A 21,767-nucleotide genomic window follows, 5' to 3' on the forward strand; every position below is an offset into this window, starting at 1 on the left:
TTGCCGGATACAAATATATGGCTGCATTTCCAACAACAGTAACTATATGTTCAAGTACATAGTTGACGGTAAAGTGTTTTTGGGTATTTTACTGTTGTGAAGGTTATTGTAGAAATGCAATTCTTTCTTTACACCTTTTTTGAATTTTTGGCAAGGCCTAGATGTCCCTTCTTGTAAGGAATCATGCTGCATCTTGACTTCACCCTTGAGTCATTGTGAGGGGTTCCAATTGGCTTCGACTAAGAGTAATGAGCTTAGTGACTGCTCAGCTGTGGGGTGGGGCATTGGAAACTAAAGTTGGCAGACTGCCTCCCTCCATAGCTAATTGGCTCCTGCCTGAAGGATGCAGCATGAGAGCCAGCAATTGGGAAGGAATCCATAATATGTGGGCCAGCACTTCAGGGTTGGATAAAGCTGTATGGAAATTAAGGGTTATGAGAAAAGGAGGGGGAGAAAGGGGAAGAATAGTAAAACAACATTAATTACAAATAATTCTTTTGCAAGGTTTGTGAAGGTTTGTAGCTCAGGTCGAGGTTTAGGGTGCAGGTTTGCTCGCTGAGCTGTAGGTTTGATATCCAGACGTTTCATTACCTGGCTAGGTTCTAGAAAGCAGGAGACAACAGCTTCGCTTCACTTGGAGGTCGCCACTGATGATGTTACCTAGCCAGGTAATGAAACATCTGGATATCAAACCTACAGCTCAGTGAGCAAACCTACACCCTAAATAATTCTTTTCTTTAACCTGCCGCATTAATAACATTAACAAAGCAAATCATTCTCAGGACATCCTTCTTGAACAGCTGGCAGCAGAGTTTGCATAAATAAGTATCTTTCTAGATAACTTCAGACATCAGATAAGAATCAACCGGTGTGGGACTGGAATAAGAACAGATAGGATGGCAGGCTCTTCCCTGAAAGAACATTGGAACTCAGTTATGTCAACATCTCTCCTTTGATTTTGTATTTTGTACAATTTGCTTCACATGACCTTAGAATAATCAAACTATATATGACTATAATCTTATTGACTGCCGGCAAAGTAAAGATTGATGTTGCGTGTGAGGCTCACTTCAATGGGTAGCACACTGGATCAATCATGAACTGTTTGCCCTCTCAAGTCATATTGGGTTCCAGGGTCTACATTCAGGGCTATACTGAATTGACAGTGCTCAGGTGCTGAGATGCTCGGTGTAAGTAGAATGGGAAGTACAATATACAACAAATGAGGATTCTCTCTCCTTCCCCATCCAGGACAGTACAAAGGGCACATTAAATAATGATTTACAAGCGAAACAGTCTAAAATTCAAAGGCAGGGGTCACCTTTTTCAAAAACAATTATCAATTATATGGTGTCTTTCATGATCTTTCTATTACTGTTGTAATGGAAGAAACATGGCGGCCAATTTTGTACACATCGATCTTCCATGAACAGTAATGAAATAATGACCAGATAATCTATTTCAGTGACATTGCTTGAGGGACAAAGTTTTGCCAGGACCCCAGAGAGAAAGAAATCTTCTGCTTTTCTTTAAATATCCCACGGCATTATTTAAGTTTATATAAGAGAGCAGACCAGGCTTCAGTTTAATGTCTTATCCAGCAGTCACAACTTTGACGGTGCAGCACTTCCTACATGCCATACTAAAAGCCAGCCCTGATTTTTATGCTCAATCCTTTGGAGAGGGATGTAAACCCATGATCTTTCGACTTAGAGGTAAGAGTGTTACCCATAGAGCTGGCTCAGCCACAGAAACAGCTACCTGGGCAGCATATGGATACAGGATGGCACTGGTGGGCTTGTGCTCTGAAGGGAGAAAAACAGCCAATGGTTCACTATATAGCTCAAATTACAATGTTTAAATGCACCTCCAGGCAAAGTGAAAAATTTCAATTGTTTTTATTTAAATATGATGAAATGATCATTTTAATCACTGACAATTCAACGATTCGCAGTAAAAAATAGAGCTATAATACAATTCTCCATCAAGTATCCTTTCACCTTTTGTGACCTGACATATAGCATAGCCAGGGACAAATTACATTATATACACAGCAGTAATCAGTATGTACATCCAGTTATTCACAGAAATAACACAACATATATTGTTTCAGATCCTCTGATATTGGAAGAATCATTCCATTTGAACACTGGTCAGTGGAGTTTTGTGAAAGGGGTGCTTGACCAAATGTTTTATACAGCAGCTTTCCTGAACTTTTGTCTAGATTTTGCTCAGTGAGTCCGTGAAAATGTTTTGGGCCCAATACCTTGCACTGAACCAGTCATAAAGCACTCCACTGCATAACTTCATCATCCTCAGCCCAGACATCTGAGGACATTGTGACTGCTGAATACACAAGGCACTCAGCTCCAATGCCTCTCCTCCACAGCCGGTACGTGCTGCTCATGTGAGTAGAGTTAACTGTGCATTTAATCTGCTGGGACTTCTTGTTGAAACTGCTGATCCTATCGGAAACACTGGAGTGGAACAGGACTGGGTGCAGTTGGCAGCAGAGTAAAGCTTTGCTTTGGGCTTCTGGGAAGCTGGCTGTTCTGAGTAATTATGATGTGCATGGACAAGTAAAAGGATTCAATGTGCAAGAGAAACACACTGGTTTTACAGTGCAGTATAACATGCAGTTGTTGCATGAGGAATGACATTTCCCAATTAGAAAGCTCTTAAATAAAATTTTAAAACTGGAGAAAAGTTTAATTCAAACATGTATGGGGAAACATGACCATGAAGGAGTGGGGGAAACAATTTGACTAGTTCCACAATGTTGTGCAGCACTTTGTGGATGTAATTAATTACTTGCTTCAAAATTACTGATTATTTATGACAAAATTGGTTCATGAACAATTGTAGAGAAGATTGATAATAATCTTCTGTAAAATTTCAGATGAAATAATTAGCTATCAGATACTGTAGTATTAAAATAATAATATAGTTAAATATTAAAAGGGAAACTATGACAGTCACTATCTTCAAAGGACAGTTACTGTGTTTTTGTTTTCACTATTCTCTTCCATTTGCATGAACTATTGATCCGAAGCATGCTACATAGAAAGCTGCTTTAACCTGAATGTCACAGGCTGCTTGTTAATTCACATTAACAATATTACAGCTCTTCCTGGGCTTTGAAGTGTAAATTATATTCATTTTTAAAGTGAGCACAACCTTAATAGAGGATGTAACATGCACCTAGCCACGTACTATTATCATGTGTGGGAACTTCATATGGCCACATTTTGTGAAACAAAAGCAAAACATCACATGAACTTTGGTCTATGTACATTTGTGCATGTATGAATATTTAACCTTGTGTTTGTTGCTTGGAGGCCTCGGATAGGGATTGCAAGCATTTACTTAATGTGTGATTGAATATTTTGTGCAAATGTGTGTGAATGCATGGGATTTAAATATATGTCTGAATAAGTTGTACACACATAGGCATTTTATATGTGCATGTTTCTTGGGATGGGGGATACAAGAGGTTAATTTTAGCTTATACTATTCTGATGTAATTCCTTAAGAAAACCACAAGAAATATTCACAGGAAATGTGCAACTAATTGTGTAACTGGTCTGCTTTCGAGTCTCGTCACTTTAGTTACTTTTGTCATAACTGATTAACACCTAAAATGACAGCAATTTAAAATGTTCACCATTAAATCTTCCTCGGAAAATACAATAGGGTGAGTAAACACGTACAGTAAGTCGGGTAATGCGACTGTATATTTGTTGGTTTATAAAGACCTGCAACAGCAAACCATTTAAACAGTAATATATGTTAAATCTGTGTGGGTATACAACAATACAGGCATGTATGTGACTGGCTTACCCATCCTTTTCACCTCCACGACCAGAATTGAAACTAGCAAGACAAGTGTAGTACAAAGTGTTTCTTCTTTTCCCGTGCTCAAGAGTCATAATTAAAAGGTTTTCATTACAACGAAGCACAAATTGGACCTCATTTTCCAGAACTGCTACAAAGTAAACAAAAGCAGCATCACATCTACAAAATAGAGTCCACCACAGTTCAACATGCAGAACACTTACTTCAACAATGTGGCAAAGAAATGTGAAGAACAACTTGCATTTGGATAGCATCTTTAACATAGTAATATCCCCTCAGATACTTAACATGTCAAAAAAATGACATCGAGCCACTTAAGAGATATCACAAAATCAGAAACTTGAGTTGCAAGTTTTAAGAATCATTTTAAAGGAGAAGTAAAGGTGCAAGGTATTTACAGAAGGCATTTCAGACCTAAAGGCCCAAGCAGATGATATCACGGCTGATGAATTTATGGAAATCAGAGATGCACAAGAGATCAGAAATGTAGGAACATAGATATTTTGTAGTGTTGTTGAGTTGGTAGAGTTTATAGATATGAGGATATAGATAGGAATGAGGATATGAGAGGATTTGAAAACGAGGATGAGAATTTAAAATGAAGGCATCTAGGGACAGGAGCCATGACTGATGGGTGAACTGGCTGCTGCAATTTATCTTAAACACTGATGAATTAAGCTCCCTGCAAATCCAATTTCTGTTCAAAATGGTTATGTGCTTTTCCTTTATCATAAATGATGCAAAAGGATTTTTTTTGTAATTACTTTAGTTGAGCAGAATGGAATACTGGAACAATTATTAAATCCTGGATCCATATATGAGTGTACAGCATATGATTTCCCAAGTGATGGGGTGAGTCATTTGATTTTCTGGAAGTATAATGGCAACAATTAACCCCACAGGTACTGACAGAAAAGGTACATTATCTTAATTGTTAATATCTGTATATTAATCTAAGATAATAAATGTGATAACTCTGAAATAGTATGATACTTGAAAACAATTCAGCTTGTGACATGGGTGATCCAACATTAAGCTAAATACTGATGACTTTGTTTTCCTGATACTTCATGAATTATTTTCAAATCCAATGAACTAATAAGATTTCAATGTAGACAATATATCTTGAGATTGCCACAGACTGGAACATAGGATGTAGGTTCCAGTTTTGAAGAGTGATGCAGCACAGCCATCTTTAATCTAAATTCTTAACATTAGCGTGTGTGGTCTGTCAGGGTAATGAACATGTAGAATGGACTATGCAGGCTGTAGATAGAGAATTCAAGGAATCTATGAATGGATAATTAATGACTGTGTAAGACAGATCATCTGCAGAATCTCCTCTGATCTTTCACTTTCTGCTCTCCAGTTCTGTTTTTCTCAACAAAACCAAAGACACAGCAGGTCAATTAACATCCACAGAAAGGACATCATACATATTTCTTTGGAAGAAAATAAAGGGAGCTTTGGACAAAAGATTCAGTACTTGAAACTGAGGGTCATCTGTTTTCTCCAGAGATTCTGACTGTCCTGGTGTCAGGTTTTTTTTTATTGCTGGGTCTTTTCCACATTTCCAGATGTACACCATTCTGCTGTTAGACATTGTTAACTCTGACTTTCCATTTGGAACAAAGTACTTTGTATGAAATAAGCAAACTAACACTTGTCTCCATGACTTTTCAGAAGGGGTTTCAATCAATTCCAGGCACTGTTCTACACAGTTACATTTTGTTGGAATATCTGTGCTTTGTTTTGTACAACATAAACAGATTAAAGAGATTTAAAAATAGTACGAGGCATGATTCTTTAGAAACCTTTCTCAAACCTCTTTTCCAATTTGTAATACAGCTTATCTGTTGCCAAATGCAACATAACATCGAAAACATTCATTTATATAGCACCTTTAATGTAAACACAATCCTGAGACAATTCACAAGGTGTAAGGACAATAAAAATGGATTCTGAATCTAGGAAAGAGATATTAGACTTGACTCAAAGTTTGGTCAGAGAACTGGAATTGAAGAGTGCCTTTAAAGTGTGAGAAAGCAGGAGAAGTTTAGAAAGAGAATTCCAGAGGGTACTTAACTGAGGGCATCATTGTAATGCTGGAGACAGATGTGGCTGTGAAAAAGTAGAGTTTGGAATTGGGGAGGGCATTATAGGACTGTAATAAAAGAGAGATAGGGAGAGGTGAGGGAAGGGACCATGAAACATGAAGCAAGATTGAGAATTTTAAATTAATTAAATAAGCAAGGACAGTGGGTTTGAATGATAGATGAACGGGATATTTGGATGAATTTATATTTACAGAGGGTGGACGATAGAAGGTAGATTAGGAAAACAGTTAGTAGTTGAGTCTGGAGGTCACAAATACACAGAGAAGGGTTCAACAACAGATTAGCTGAGGTAGAAATAGAAGCAGGTAAAATCACACTGTTAGAAATAAACAACTTCTTTGGTAAGGATATTGGCTTGGAATTTGAGCTCGGAGTTGAGCAGGATTTTAAGGGTGCAATCAATATGATTCAGCCTGAGGCAGTGGTCCAGTAGACAAATGGAACTTGTTCTGAGAGTGAAGGTGAGGGATTTCAACTTCACAATTTTATGTTAAAGGAAATATGTCACCACCACTTCTCCAGGGCAATAACCGAAGGACAATAAATATTGGCATTCCAGACCCCTTGAATGAATAAAAAAGTCTTCCAAAACCTGGTAATTAGGCAAGCAATCTGGCAGCACTGGGGCACTAGACTGGAGATGATGGGAGGTAGAACTATATGCATAGTCACCACAGGACACCATGAACTTCAAAAAGAGGAGGGTAAACTGGGGCTACAGGCTGGGTGGGTCTGTTAAGGATGATGTTGCTTTTGAAATGCAGAAGAATAGTGGTCTGAACAAATGAAATTGATTAGCATGGAACCCAGAAGGGGAAATTGGATATTCAAAGTTTAATAGGTATGAAGGAAGTCAGAGGTAGGGCACATGGCTGTGATGAGCTTAGCAAGGGCATGAGGGAGATAGAGAAATAAATCTAGGACAAATGAGTGTTTAGGGCTGGGCCTAGTTTTGTGGGCTGGATGAGGAAAAGTCAAAGATCATTTTGGCACTTCTGTATAGACCCAGCAAGTTGGCAAAGCTTGATGCAGTTCAGCATGGTCTCGTAATGAAGGTTAAGCCAGTTCTGGTACTGATTGAGGATCTGTAGAGGTAATTTAGTGAACAGAAAATAAAAAGGATAAGCAGAAATTTAAATGCAAGTGAGTTAGGTGGAGGGGAAAGGAGTTTTATTTCCCCCTCTCAGAGATCACACAATGTCATGGGGTTCAAAGATGTATGGAGATGTGACAATTGAAGAATACTAGGTTTGGGTCAGGTCTTAAATATTAGTGATTGAAGCCAAGGGAAATATCAAAACAGCGAGGTAGCTGTGCATATTGGTAGAAGAATCCAAAAGGAGATAGTAGTTTAAGGATGATTGGAGGGTAAGGAAACTTGAGAAGAAGATTGAAGTTATCATGAAATTCAATGTTTATCCCAGGGCTATAAAGCTCTACGGCATAATTTTTGCATTGAACGTTCTACACAAAAGATTGATGTGCTCCATTAAAAATGACCCAAACATTTCAATGCTCTTTCAGGTACATGGAACAGTCTGTTTATACCTGTAACCATCAGCTTGTTGTCTTGTTTCCTCTGCTGGGCAGAAGCAATGGTCTGTTTGGCAATCGCTGCAGTGCGGCCTTAGCAGTCAGGGGTCGCACAGGGTTCAGGGAGAGAGGCCTTTCAGGTGTTTTTGTAGATGAACGAATTATTGGCTGATGACTGTCAATAATTTTTTGAGGCCTTTTATCAACACTTGGCCTGTCAATGAAAATATATATGTAACATGTAATTCATTCAGACAGGCAGGAAAATCTGATACATCAGTTCATTGCCAGGTTTTAGCAAGGTAGCAAATAGAGGCTGCAATTGAAACTTAAATCTTCTGATGTTGTGAAAACATTTATGTTTTAATTTCCACTATTATTTGAGATGGCATTGTTGTTTGCAAAGCCAGCATTTATTGCCTATCCCTAACTGCCCTTGAAATATAGCAGTTCATGTGATGTAGGTACATTCAAAGTGCTATGAGGAAAGGAATTACAGAATTTTGATCTAGCCACAATTGAAGATACTCAAATGTTTCCAAATCACAGAAGTCCATGACCTGTGGCGGGAATTTTGAGATGACAGTATTCCCATGTGCCAGGCCAGATGCTGAAACTTCATTCCACTGAATAAGGCTTCAGTGACAATAGAAAGTTTGCTGAAAGTCTAGCAATGCAAAGATGCAGCAAGGAGTGAAAAGGACCCAGTAGTGCAAACAGGGTGCTGTAGTGGTTAGCAGTAATAGCAGAACTAAAGTGATAATGTTTAGTGTTCCCAATTTACTGACAGAACATTCTGTTCAATGGCAGCACGTAAACTATGATAGAGGCAATAAATGGGTACTCTTGTGGTGATGATATGGAAATGATTGGAGAAAATGTGACTTTGCAATAAAATGCAAAGTAGTGAAAGATTATTTGGGTCAATTAGTATTTAAGTTACTATGTATTTTAAAATTCATTCTCAGGGTGTTGGGGATGGATGCTGGCTGATATTAATTGCTCAACTGTAGTTGCTCTGGGATAACTGAGTATCATGCTAAATAACTTCCTGTTTTTGTTGTTGTAGTTGGTATGTGTCTCCCATGTATGTCAACTTTGCACCTATGAATGACAACACAATTTGAGTGCCACAGGAAACTTGGAACATACATTACTGCACACACTCAATCTTTTATGTTATTTCAGTCTCCTTTCTCTCTTACTAACTCATTCCCTAATATACTTTAAAGAAGCAGACAGCATTTTATAATTTGACACCTTCATGGTCACTTGTACAGAGACCAGCATTTTATTTCCAGATTTTTAAAAAATTGAATTCAAATTCTCAAATATCCAAGGCAGAATTTGAAGTCTTGTTCTCCGGACTGTAAGTCAACAAAATGTCCCATTACACTACTATGCCACTATTTTTGAGTCATTCACCAATTTCAAATTGACGGTGTTGCTTGTCATGACAGAGAGTTTGGAATAATAAACAATAAGATTTAGGAAAAGAATTAGGCCATTTGGCTCATTGATTCTGCTCCACAATTAGGTCATGGCTGATACGTTTCTCAACTCCATTCTGCTGCCTTCTCCATAGCTATAACCCTTTATCCCGTTACCAATCATAGAGTCACAGAAATGTACAACATGGAAACAGACCCTTCGGTCCATCTTGTCCATGCCAAAGAGATATCCCAACCCAATCTAGGCCCACCTGCCAGCACTGGCCCTTATCCCTCCAAACCCTTCCTATTCACATACCCATCCAAATGCCTCTTAAATATTCTATCTCTGTCTTAAATACACTCAATGACTTGACCTCCATAGCCTTTTGTGACAATGTGTTCCACAGATTCACTACCCTCTGGCTGAAGAAATTCCTCCTCATTCCAGTTTTAAAGGGTCGTGCTTCACTCTGAGGCTGTGTCCTTGATCCCTAGTCTCTCCGACTAGTGGAACATCTTTTCCACATCCACTCTCTCCACACTTCTCAGTATTCTATACGTTTCAGTGAGATCCACCCTCCATCCTTCTAAACTACATTGAATACTGACCCAGAGTCCTAGGGGCGGCATGGTGGCACATTGGTTAGCACTGCTGCCTCACAGCACCAGGGACCCGGGTTCAATTCCCACCTCGGGCAACTGTCTGCGTGGAGTTTGCACATTCTCCCCGTGTCTGTGTGGGTTTCCTCTGGGTGCTTCGGTTTCCTCCCACAGTCCAAATATGTGCAGTTTAGGTGAATTGGCCATGCTCTAAGTAATCTAATTTAAACTGCTCCTCGTATGACAAGCCTTTCATCCGTGGGATCTTTCCTCCTTAGATAAGGGGGCCCAAAACTGCTCTCAATATGCCAAATGGAGAATGAAGGAAATTACAAACATTATCTTGAAGCACAATCCAACTGTGCAAACATCTTTAGGCTGATCAATAGCACTGTGAAATCATGGTCACTATGCTGCCTTCTCCAATATTAACTCTGTGACCACATGTCCACCTCCTGCTCAAAGTGGGCTTTTTAAGTTTAAATGAATATTATTCACTCTACAATCAGAGTAACAAACATTTTAATTATAAAATTTAATTGGCTCATTACTTGTTAGAAGAGGTTTATGTGATCATTGTGATGATACATGCACATTGACTGTATTTTTCCCCTTGTTTATAGACTGAAAATATGATGAAAACAACATTGTCATTAACAGCACCAGGTTTTTAAATTGTTATATCAGAGTGTACTTATAATTTTAAAAAGAATAACTTGCAAGGCTGTGGGAAAGAGCAGAGGAGGTGGATTAATTGGGTAACCCTCTCAGAAAGTTGACAGAGATTCAAGGGGTCGATTGACCACCTTCCGTACTGTGAGATTCTACACCTTTTGCTTTTATTGTTCAAGGCTCGCCATCACTCAAGGACAATTAGGGATGAGAAACACAATGCTGGCCTTGCCAGTAATACTCACATCCCAAGAAAGGAATACATCAGACAAATTTGCCTTACTGTAAACAAACCTAGCTATTCTTACTTATGTCAACTTTATCAATGATATTCTGGTAGAATGAGATTTAGCCAGATGTTATAAAAATGTAAATGGAAGAAGTAGTATTGTAGAGGATTCATACTTCACACTTCTTAATCCGACTGTAGCTGGTCCAGAAACTGGTCTTAGGCTCTTGATCGCAGCGTATGTAGACATCCTGTCTTCAAGCTTACTTCTTGATTTAACTTCATGTGAATATACAGCTTCTTTGTCTTCATCAAACACAGCAGAGTCCTCATTTCTTTCTTGCAATGATTCGCTTTTGACCTGGACAGACCTTCTTAAACGTCTAACCCTAAAGTCAAGTACTTTCTGTGATCTTGCAGATACTTCTTGAGGGGAAGGAGGAACGGGAGACAACGTTCGATTAAAGTCTGCAACTAGCAAACTTTCCATATCGGAAGAAAAATCTGGAAGAGAAAATCACTGATCACATTCACCAGACTGAGATTAGGTCTTTAAGGAATTACAGTTTGAGTACAGGCTCATATAGTAGGCTGGTATTCTCTTTGGAAGATTAAAGGCTAATCTAACTAAGCTGTTTAATTTGACGAATGGGAGCTGATGGAGTAGTTGAAGAGAGAGGTTTTCCTCTGGTGAGGGAGTCCAGAACAAGGGAGAATATGGTTAAAATTAGAGCCAGGCCTGATGTCAAATTTCCTTTCACAAAGGACAATGCAAAGTCCAAAACTCTCTCCCCTAAAAAGCAGTTGAGACAGGTAGGATCAATTGAAATCTTAGAAACTGAGGGTGCCAGACATTTGTTTGGCAATTGGAAAAAAGGTTATAGAACAAAGGAAGGCAGAAGGGAAGCTAGGGTACATTCCTGCCATAATCTAAATAGATGGCAATGGGACAGGCATAGGGGACTCGGTGGCATACTCCATTTCCTATGTTGGCTGTCAGTGCCCACAAGCTCCCTTCCCAATCTCTGGATAAGTGATCAACACAGCATTCAAATAATGCAAAGGAGTTAAAAAGTTGAACTCTCTTTGGGGATGTCATCCCATGTTGCACCTCAGCCAGGCTGGTTACACCCAGAGTGAAAACTGACCTCCAGTGGTTAAAATGACGCAAATATTCCTCATCTGTATCACACAAAATGGATAAATGGATATTCCTTGTAACTTGTTAACATGCAAGAAGAAAATACTTAAAGTCAGGGTTGTGTTTCTGAAAATTGTGACCTTAAATAAAGTGATTTTGAAGCATCAATTCCATTAGGAATCTATGTTAAAACTGGTTGTAGGTTCCATAAAACATTCTGTAACAAAAAGGGAGTTAAAACATTATACTTGTAAAACCCAAGTTGAAACACAGTACTTTAAATGCCTAATTTCTACATTGGCAAATCAAAAAACTTAAAATTAAATTAAAAATATAAAAGGAAAATTCAAGCATTCTATTTGCTGCATCTCCTGCTGCCAGGAGTGTGTATGTGGTGGGGTTTTTTTTTCTTATTTCTCTCAGAGTGAACAGTACCTCTGATCCAATGTTGATTTTTTAAAATTTCCTTTTCCCACACTACCGTCTAACTGCGGTAGTGCTTACTTTTTCCCCAGCACCCATGTTGTGTGTGCAGGTGTGAGACACAGTGAGAGACACAAGGTGTACGAATCTTTATTCAATTTCCACCACCAGGAAGAAAGGAAAACACCTGAGTGGCCAGTGACAAGCTGCACTCTTCACAAAAGGCAATGCTGTGTGATCAAACAGTAAAGGGGAGGGCAGGGATTAAATCAAAATAGAGTTGGAGGAGAAATAATGCACTCCACTCCCTGCGGCACCCACCTCTCCCTGAACAACTCCAGGCTGTTGGTGGAGACCGCGTGCTCCTTCTCCAAGGACACCCGGGCTCTAACGTAACCATGGAAGAGGGGCAGGCAGTCGGCCCTAACGACCCCCTCCACAGCCCGCTGCCTGGACCTGTTTATGGCCAGTTTGGCCAGGCCCAGGACTTGGTGGGTTTTGATTGGGGGAAGGGCGGGAAGCTTATCAGTTCCATTGGACTCTGAGGTTCTTGCTGGGGCTGTCAATTGCCTCTGGCTGCTGCTTGGTGCTTTTACTTTGGGATGCCTGTTCTTCTTGGTTGTTGCTGCCTCCTTGGGGCATCGCTCTAAAGGGCATCGGCTTTCCTTCCCCAGCTGATTGGGTAGTAGTCATGGCTGAGCTTATGGCCTTTTATCCTCGTTCTCGGTCTGTGAAAGTGTCAGGGCTCCTGTGGCGGAATGTGGCTGTAGTAGTATCAGAAAGCAGGAAGCTGCTAGGTTTTGCCTGGGCTGAGTGGCAGAGGGTTGCTCTGGTTCAGATAGAGCTTGACAGATCCCATGTTGTCCTGCTTAGTATGAATCATAATCTGTCATTCTGCAGTTCTGACTGTAATTTCAGGGGAGGAGGGGTTGCTGCTGAGTTCAGTCCGCTGGCAGCTTTGGTGCAGCTGGGGATGACTATTGGCTTTGATGGACTTTGGCTAGCAGCATGATGTAGCAACAGATTGTAAGTCAGAAGGCTGGGAGAAACCATGTCAAAAAAGCACCAACAGGTCAGGTGTGGAGGAGGCTCCATAAATACCTCCATCATTAATTATGGGAGAGCCCAGCAGATTAGTGCAAAAGATAAGGATGAAGCACTCACAAATATCTTCACCCAAAAGTGCCAATTGGGTGAGCTATCTCAGCCTCTTTCAGTTGCCCCCAGCATTACAGATGCCACTCTTCACTCCCCGTGAAGAAACATTTGGAGGCACTTTATGCTGTAAAGGTCCTGAAAATTGTGGCAGTGATACTGAAGACTTTGTTCCAACACTTGCTGGACTCCTAGCCAAACTATTTCAGTGCAGCTACAACATTGGCATCTACCTAACAATGTGGAAAACTTCCCAGGTATATCCTGCACACAAAAAGTAGCAGCAAATTACTGCTCCATCAATGGGATGTGCAGGGATGTGCAAGTTGATGGGTTAGCCTTGGGAAATGCGGGTATTGGGTGGGTGGGTGGGATGCTCTTTGGAGAGTCTGTGTGGACTCAATGGGCCTAAAGGCGTACTCCCACACTGTAGACATTCTATGATCAATGATCCTACCTTCATCATAAGGTCAGAACTGCTGATGATTGCACAATGTTCAGCATCATTTGCAAACTCCTCAGCTACTGAAGCAATCTATGTCCAAATGCAATAAGATCTGGACAATTTCCAAGCTTTTAACATGCATGCCACACAAATGCCAGGCAATGACCATCACCAATAACAGACCATCTACCACAGCCCCTTGACATTCAGTCGTGTTACCTTGAGTGAATTTCCCCACTATCAGCATCTTGGGGGTTACTATTGACTGGAAACTCAACTGGACTCATCATATAGATATAGTGGATACAAGAGCAAGGCAGAAGCTGGGCATACTGCAGCGAGTAACTCACTTCCTGACTTCTCAAAGCTTGTCCACTATCTACAGGCACAAGTTAGGAGTTAGATGGAATTGACTTGACTGGATAAATGCAGCTCCAATAATACGCAAGAAGGTTTTCACCATTCAGGACAAAGCAGCCCACTTGATTGGCACCAGATCCACAAACATTCAGTCCTGCCTGCATTTCCCTCCAAGAGTTCACTAAGTGAGTTTTCTCATGCTCTCCTTCCCAAACTGACTCATTACCCCTATGCACCATGCTTCTATAGTGTCTTACTCATCAGTTTCTCCCATTCACTATAGGTGGAAACAGACTCTTAACAGTCCTCTGAAATAGCTGTCGTAAGTGACTCAGTTTAAGCCAATAAATACCCTGCAAGTGATACCCACATCTCAAAAGAATAAAAGGAAACAGTAGCGCACTAGACCTAAGGCAGAAAGAATAAAATAAAAAGTTATGCAGCAAGTTATTTTGATCTAGAATTTACAGAAAGCAGACTCAACATAAACTTGCAAAAGTAAATTGGATAAATACTTTAAAGAGGAGTAATATGCTGGCATAATAGAGTCATAGAGTCAGAGGTACAGCATGAAATCAGACCCTTTGGTTCAACCCGTCCATGCCGACCACATATCCTAAACTAATCTAGTCCAGTTTGCCTACATTTGGCACATATCCCTCTAAACCTTTCCTATTCATATACTCACCCTGATGCCTTTTAAATGTTGTAATTGTATCAACGTCCACTACTTCCTCTGGCAGCTTATTTCGTACACACACCACTCTCTTTGTGAAAAGGTTGACTCTTAGGTCTCTTTTAAATTTTTCCACACTCACCCTCTAGTTCTGGACTCCCCCATTTCAGGGAAAAGATCTTGTATATTTACCCTATCAGTGCCCCTCACGATTTTATAAACCTCTAGAAGGTCACCCCTCGATGCTCCAGAGAAACCAGCCCCAGCCTATACAGCCTTTCTCCATAGCTCAAACCATCCAACCCTGGCAACATCCTTGTAGATCTTTTCTGAACCCTTTCAAGTTTCACATCATCTTTCCTATAGCAGGGAGACAGAGTTGCACACAATAGTCCAAAAGTGACCTAACAAATGTCCTATACAGCCGCAACATGTCCTCCTAATTCCTATACTTGATGCTCTGACCAATAAAGGATCTGAATAGGACCAAGAAAGGCCTCCCTTTTGTTGTGTGTGAATCCGTGATTCGAGAGCTACATTTTGTTGTGATCTATAAACAACCAATTGAAACCGCAAGGTAAGTTTAATCTCTTAGGCAGCAAGTCAAAATGTTTTGGAATAGTTCCTAACAGCTTTCAGTTGTGAAAAAAATGCATTTTTAAATCAAATGAATCCAACCTACTTGGGGATGAAGTAACTAAAGGCGACAAGCATGGAGTTTCTTGTGAAACAGAGCCAGTCCATTCATCAGAGCAGTTATCCTTCTTCTCTTCATCACCTGAATGAATGCTCAGGGCATCATTATCATTATGATCAATCTTCAACACTTGTGGTTCTTGTTCCTTCAAAATAGCTTCAAGGCGCCTTTAGGAGGAGTTATATAAATGTCATTGCTTAGCCCTTAGGTATTGATTTTTTTAAAAATTAAGGCTGGAGGCAAATAAAAAATTCTTTGAGATCTATTATTTCAGATAGATTCTGCAGATGTGAATACATGTAACAAATATTTGTATTCTCAAAGGAATCTCAAATGTCTTAAATCTGCACTCATTAGCAAAGTAGTTTTCTGCTACTTGCTTTGGTCTATCACAGCAAGCATCACTGACTAGCCTAACACTTTCCTCATCCATGCATATGGATATCTCCTTTCACACACTAACACGGACATGTAACAATAACAAATTCCATTTGTATAGCGCCTTAAATGTGATAAAACATATTAAGGTGCTTTATAGGCATGTTACTCAGCAGAATTTGTCCTTGAGATAATATCAGGACAGACCTGTAACTATACATGTATTTAACTACTCCCTCTGGCAGTTCATTCTACATATGAACCACCCTCTGAATGAAAAAGTTCCCTTTCAGGTCCCTTTTAAATGTTTCTTCTCTCATCTTACAAAATAAACTCCCTAGTTTTGAACTTCCCTACCCTAGGGAAAAGGCCTTTGCTATTCACCTTATCTATGACCCTCATAGAAACATAGAAAATAGGTAGTGTAAGTCATTCGGCCCTGGCAGCCTGTACCACCATTCAATATGATTACAGCTGATCATACAATCTCAGTATCCTGCTCCTGCCCTCTCCCCCATACCCTTTGATCCTTCTTGAATGTATTTAATGAATTGGCCTCAACAACTTTTTGCGGGAGAGAATTCCACAAGTTCACAATTCTCAGAGTGAAGAAATTCTTCCTCACCTCAGTCCTGAATGGCTTACTCCTTATCTTACACTGTGACCCCTAGTTTTGTACTTCCCCAACATCACAAACATTCTTCCCATATCTAACCTGTACAGTCATACAGTCATAGAGATATACAGCACAGACAGAGACCCTTCTGTCCAACTCGTCCATGCCAATCTGATATCCCAACCCAATCTAGTCCCACCTGCCAGCACCCAGCCCTTCCTATTCATATATCTTTGAACCCTTCCTATTCATATACCTATCCAAATACCTCTTAAATGTTGCAATTGTACCAGCCTCCACCACTTTCTCAGAGCTCATTCTAAACATGTACCACCCTCTGTGTGAAAAAGTTGCCCCTTAGATCTCTTTTATATCTTTCCCTTCTCAGTCTAGACCTATGCCCTCTAGTTCTGGACTTCCCCACCCCATGGAAAAGACTTTGTCTATTTATCCTGTCCATGCCCTCATAACCTCTATAAGGTCACCTCAGCCTCTGATGCTCCAGGGAAGACAGCCCCAGCCTGTTCAGCCTCTCTTTATAGCTCAAATCCTTCAACCCTGGCAACATCCTTGTAAATCTTTGCTGACCTCATGATTTTAAATGTTTCTATGAGATCCCTTCTCATTCTAAATTCCAGCGAATACAAGCCCAGTCAATCCAGCCTTTCCTCATATGTCATGATTTTATAAACTCTGTAATGTTACTCCTCAACCTCCTTCGCTCCAGTAAAAGAAGTCCCAGCCTATCCACCCTCTCCTTATAACTCAAACCCTCCATTCCTGGTAACATCCTTATAAATCTTTTCTGCACCCTCTCCAATTTAATAATATCCAGAACTGTACAAAGTATTCTAAAAGTGGCCTAACCAACGTCCTGTACAACTGCTCTTGTCAAGCATTTGGGATAGCTTATTGTGCTAAAACTGCTAAGCAGCATTTAGTAATTTAAAGTTCCCAACATTTCCTTTATTAATTATTTTCTGATTTAGGGAATTCTGACATGCAGTTTTTTTCAGAATAATACTTACCTACTGTGTTCATTCCGCCAAGCTCTCAGCTCCGCAAAAATATCATCTCGGGTTCTGCTATCGATTTCTAGTGAATCATAGGTATGTTCTGGCAAGTGTGTATACGGACTGAACCAGTTCCCTGCTCTATCACTTGATACCTAAGAAAGATGACCAATAATTAATAGCAAATCTGCAACAACTATATTTTTCCAACATTCATCAATATTAAACACCAAAGGGTAAAAGTAGGTTAGGCAGAATCCAGGTACAAACTTTACCAGTTAGAGTTTTATTTAGGAACATAGTAACAGGAGTAGGTTATTCAGCCCCTTTATCCTGTTGCACCATTCAAAGAGATCATTCAATGGCTGAACTCTAGCCTGACTACATTCACTGGTCTTTGGCCCATATTCTTGACTACATTTGCTTTTCAAAAATTTATCTAACTCAGAATTAAAATTAACAACTGATTCAGCATCCACTGCCACTTGTGGAAGTGAGTTCTGCACATCTAGCATCCCTTGTGTGCAGTAGTGCTGCCTAACATCTCTCCTGAATGGGCTGGTCCTAATTCTCAGACTATGTCCCCTGGTTCTAGAGTTTCCAACCAGTGAAAATAGTTTATGTTTAACTATCATATCTTTTCCTTTTAACCTCAACTTACACATCAAACAACTCTAACATTATAGATTACTGGTAGTCCACGTACAGTTATTTTAATCAAACCTGTTTGGACATAATATGCCTTGCCTCCCCTTAAACCTGGGGACCGTACAGGTATACCAGTAAAAATATGTTCAGACATGATATGACATGACTCTGGAGCAGTTGGGAACCTGGGTTTTCTGGCTCAAAGGTAGGGATGCTACCGGTGTGCCACATGGTCTGGTTTCCTAGTTTATACCCATATATATTCATATACCTATCAAGTGCTCATCCAGGTATGACAATGAGCATATTATTATCATCTGTCCCTAGTTCAATTTGGTTTCAGGTATCCTAGTAGATGATAATAATCTACAGTCTATACCAAAAAATCCAAGAACTCTGAATGCTGAAAGTCAGATGCAAAGACAAAAATATTGCTGGAAAAACTCAGCAAATCTGGCAGCATCTGTGGAGAGAAAACAGAGTTATAATGTTTTGGGTCCAGGGACCTTTCTTCAGAGCTCCAGTTATTGGTATTAGGATCTTTGAGATGGCATATTACTTGTATATTTTCTTGCCTCTACCCTCTTCTGACAGAACTGGCTGTTGCTCCAGTCTGGTTCCTGTGTTTTGGGTGCAACCTAGTAAGTCACCTTGGATGGTCATTCCTCACTGGTGACTACAAAAATCAGTGTGAATTTTCAGCATAAGAGGAACGGCAGAAATTTTGTTTTAATAAAGAACCATGACAAGGAAATTTAAGGAGTGCTGGAAAATAAACTTTTTTTAATATAGAGTACAGAAAATAGAACAGAAATGAGCAGTGAAATTAAAAGACAGACAGAAGGTTTAGTGGAAGGGGATAGGAAATAGGAAAGCAGTGAATAGTAGTCAACAAAAGAGAAGAGAGGGTAAAATAATACAAAAGTTTATTGTGGGTGGCAGAATGTTCCTTCGCAGTAGGTGTAAGATGGGCACCAATTTGAGATGGATGGACAACACACACTCTTGAAAATAATTATACTGGTGCAGAATTTGATATTGTTTTTTCATATTGGCATGTACCATTTGCTGCCCATCACTAATTGCCCTTGGTGAACTGCCTTCTTCAGCTATTGCAATTCATGTAGTGGACCTATACCTACAGTGCAGTTAAGGAGGGAGTTCCAGGATTTTAACTCAGCAAGTTAAATAATCTGAGCCAAAATGGTGCGATTTGGAGGCAACTCAATTTTGAACTACGCTTTATATCAGCAGTTCTCAAACTTTAATCTGGTGACCTAATCAAAAGAGATTGAGGATCTTCACTGCAATTACACTAATCAGGCTCAATGGGACATAGTTAAAAAGTTAGAGTCCAACAGGTTTAATTGGAAGCACCAGCTTTCGGAGCACCGCTCCTTCATCAGGGGATTGTGGAGGACACAATTGTAAGGCACAGAATTTATAGCAAAAGTTTACAGTGTGATGTAACTGAAATTATACATTGAAAAATACCTTGAATGTTTATAGAGTCTTTCATCTGTTCGAATACAATGATAGTTTCAATTCTTTCATATGTAAGTCACAAAACTTTTTTTAAAAGTTACATTCTCAAGTTAACTGTAACAATTGGTGTTAGCCCCCGTGTTCTCTGTCTGGGCCATAATGTTTAGATTGATTCTAATCTAAAAAGTGAGTTAACAGAGTCTTACATGAATTCATGCAGCTTTTGAGCAATGCACAATGTAACTCTGCAAGTACAAATTCACCCCAAAAAAGTATATGTGTGCATCTGTCCGGGGTGAGGGGTTGAGTGTGAGAGAGAGTGTGTATGTGTGTGTATGTGAGTGTAGAGTGTCTAAGTCTGTGAGGAGGTGCGTGTGTGTGTGTCTGTAGGGATGTGAGTGAGTGTCTGTGTCTGTGTCTGTATACGTGTGTCCATGTATGTATAGGAGTGTGTGTGTGTGTGTAGGAGTGAATGCGTGTGTGTATAGTGCAATGGTGGTCACCTGTAGTGACCCCAAGGTCCCAGTTGAGGCCCTCCCTATGGGTACGGAACTTAGCTATCAGCCTCTGCTCGGCCACTTTTTGCTGCTGCCTGTCCTGAAGTCCGCCTTGGAGGATGGTCACATGAAGGTCCGAGGTCAAATATCCTGTGTTATCGAAGTGTTCCCCAACTGGGAGGGAACACTCCTGTCTGTTGACTGTTGTGCGGTGCCCATTCATCTGTTGCCGTAGTCTTTGCTCAGTTTCCCCAATGTACCATGCCTCAGGGCATCCTTGCCTGTAACGTATAAGATAGACAACGTTGGCTGAGTCACATGAATACCTGCCACATACATGGGAGGTGTCCCCATTTGTAATGGTGGAGTCCATGTCCACACTCTGACAGGTCTTGCAGCACCCACCATGACAGGGTTGTATGGAGTTGTCCTGAAAGCCGGGCAGTTTGCGATGAACAATGATTTGTTTGAGGTTTGGTGGTTGTTTAAAGGCGAACAGCGGAGGTGAGGGGAAGGTCTTGGCGAGGTGCTCATCCTCATTGATAATGTGTTGCAGGTTGTGAAGAACATGGCGTAGTTTTTCAGCTCCTGGGAAGTACTGGACAACGGAGGGTACCCTGTCGGATGCAGCACATGTCTGTCTCCTGAGGATGTCATTACGGTTCCTTGCTGTGGCACGTTGGAATTGCCGGTTGAGGAGTTGAGCATGGTACCCGTTCTTATGAGGGCATCCCAGAGTACGTCCAGGCGCCCGTCACGTTCCTCCTCATCTGAAGAGATTCGGTGTACGTGCAGGGCTTGTCCATAGAGGATAGCTGTTTTAATATGTTTTGGGTGGAAGCTGGAGAAGTGTAGCATTGTGAGGTTGTCTATGGGTTTGCGGTACAGTGTGGTACTGAGATGCATGTGTCCAAGAATGAGACAGATAGTAGAGAGTAGTCCATGGTGAGTTTGATATTGGGATGAAATGTGACATAAGTTTCGATCTAGATTAGATTCCCTATGGTGTGGACAAAGGCCCTTCAAACACCGATCCTCCTAAGAGTAACCCACCCAGAACAATTCCCTCTGACTAATGCACCAAACACTGCAGGCATTTTAGCATGGCCAATTCACCTAACCTGCACATCTTTGGATTGTGGGAGGAAACCGGAGCACCCGGAGGAAACCCACACAGACACGGGGAGAATGTGCAAACTCCACACAGACAGCCCGAGGCTGGAATCGAACCGGAGACCCTGGTGCTGTGAGACAGCAGTGCTAACCACTGAGCCACCATACCGCCTCAAATAAAATCTAAATGGAAATTTCCTTGAACAGCTTTTGTAGCGGTAGAGATGGAGGTGGGACAGATTTAGGGACTGATAGCAGCCTGAGGGTGGGATTCTAATTACTGATTTTTATATTTATCATATAGTAACCTATAATACGCAAGCTTTAGTTATATATTGATGCTGATTTATTGCTCAAATAAAAACAAATTCCAATCTCCCACCTCATCAGTGCAGCAATCCCTCCATACGTCTCTGAAATATAAGCTTAGATGATAGACCAAAATCTCTAGTGGCAACATGACCCCAAATATTCTGACTCAGAGGTCTATATCCTATCAACTGAGTCACAGTTAATCAAAATGTTTTCTTACATAATTTGGGCTATTTGAGAAGACTTGAACTGTTGGGTTTTTACAGATTGGCATGTTGTACTGTTTTTCTGTTGATTAAGAATTTTTAGTACACGTTGGTGTGACTTCCCATGTAATGCTCACAGTAATCTGAGGGGGTAGAGATACAT

The 21,767-nt window shown here is 40.5% G+C and overlaps 1 protein-coding gene across 7 annotated transcripts in view; it reads right to left on the minus strand.

Annotated features, from left to right (window-relative positions):
- Positions 1–1,882: 1,882 nt before the first annotated feature.
- Positions 1,883–21,767, minus strand: part of lrrc56 (leucine rich repeat containing 56) — a 217,051-nt gene continuing 197,166 nt past the window's right edge. For 5 of the 7 annotated variants that reach the window (XM_072592451.1, XM_072592455.1, XM_072592456.1 and 2 more), the window contains 4 exons: positions 17,359–17,498; positions 15,322–15,503; positions 10,616–10,943; positions 1,883–7,719 (listed from right to left, as the gene is read on the minus strand). In XM_072592451.1, the coding sequence (XP_072448552.1) occupies positions 7,530–7,719; positions 10,616–10,943; positions 15,322–15,503; positions 17,359–17,498 (840 nt within the window). In that variant the 3' untranslated portion in view covers positions 1,883–7,529. The remainder of the gene's footprint in view (positions 7,720–10,615; positions 10,944–15,321; positions 15,504–17,358; positions 17,499–21,767) is intronic. The other 2 variants (XM_072592453.1, XM_072592452.1) reach the window with 2 other exon arrangements.

The sequence above is a fragment of the Chiloscyllium punctatum genome, chromosome 22 (genome assembly GCF_047496795.1).
Source record: "Chiloscyllium punctatum isolate Juve2018m chromosome 22, sChiPun1.3, whole genome shotgun sequence".
Lineage (NCBI taxonomy): Eukaryota > Metazoa > Chordata > Chondrichthyes > Orectolobiformes > Hemiscylliidae > Chiloscyllium > Chiloscyllium punctatum.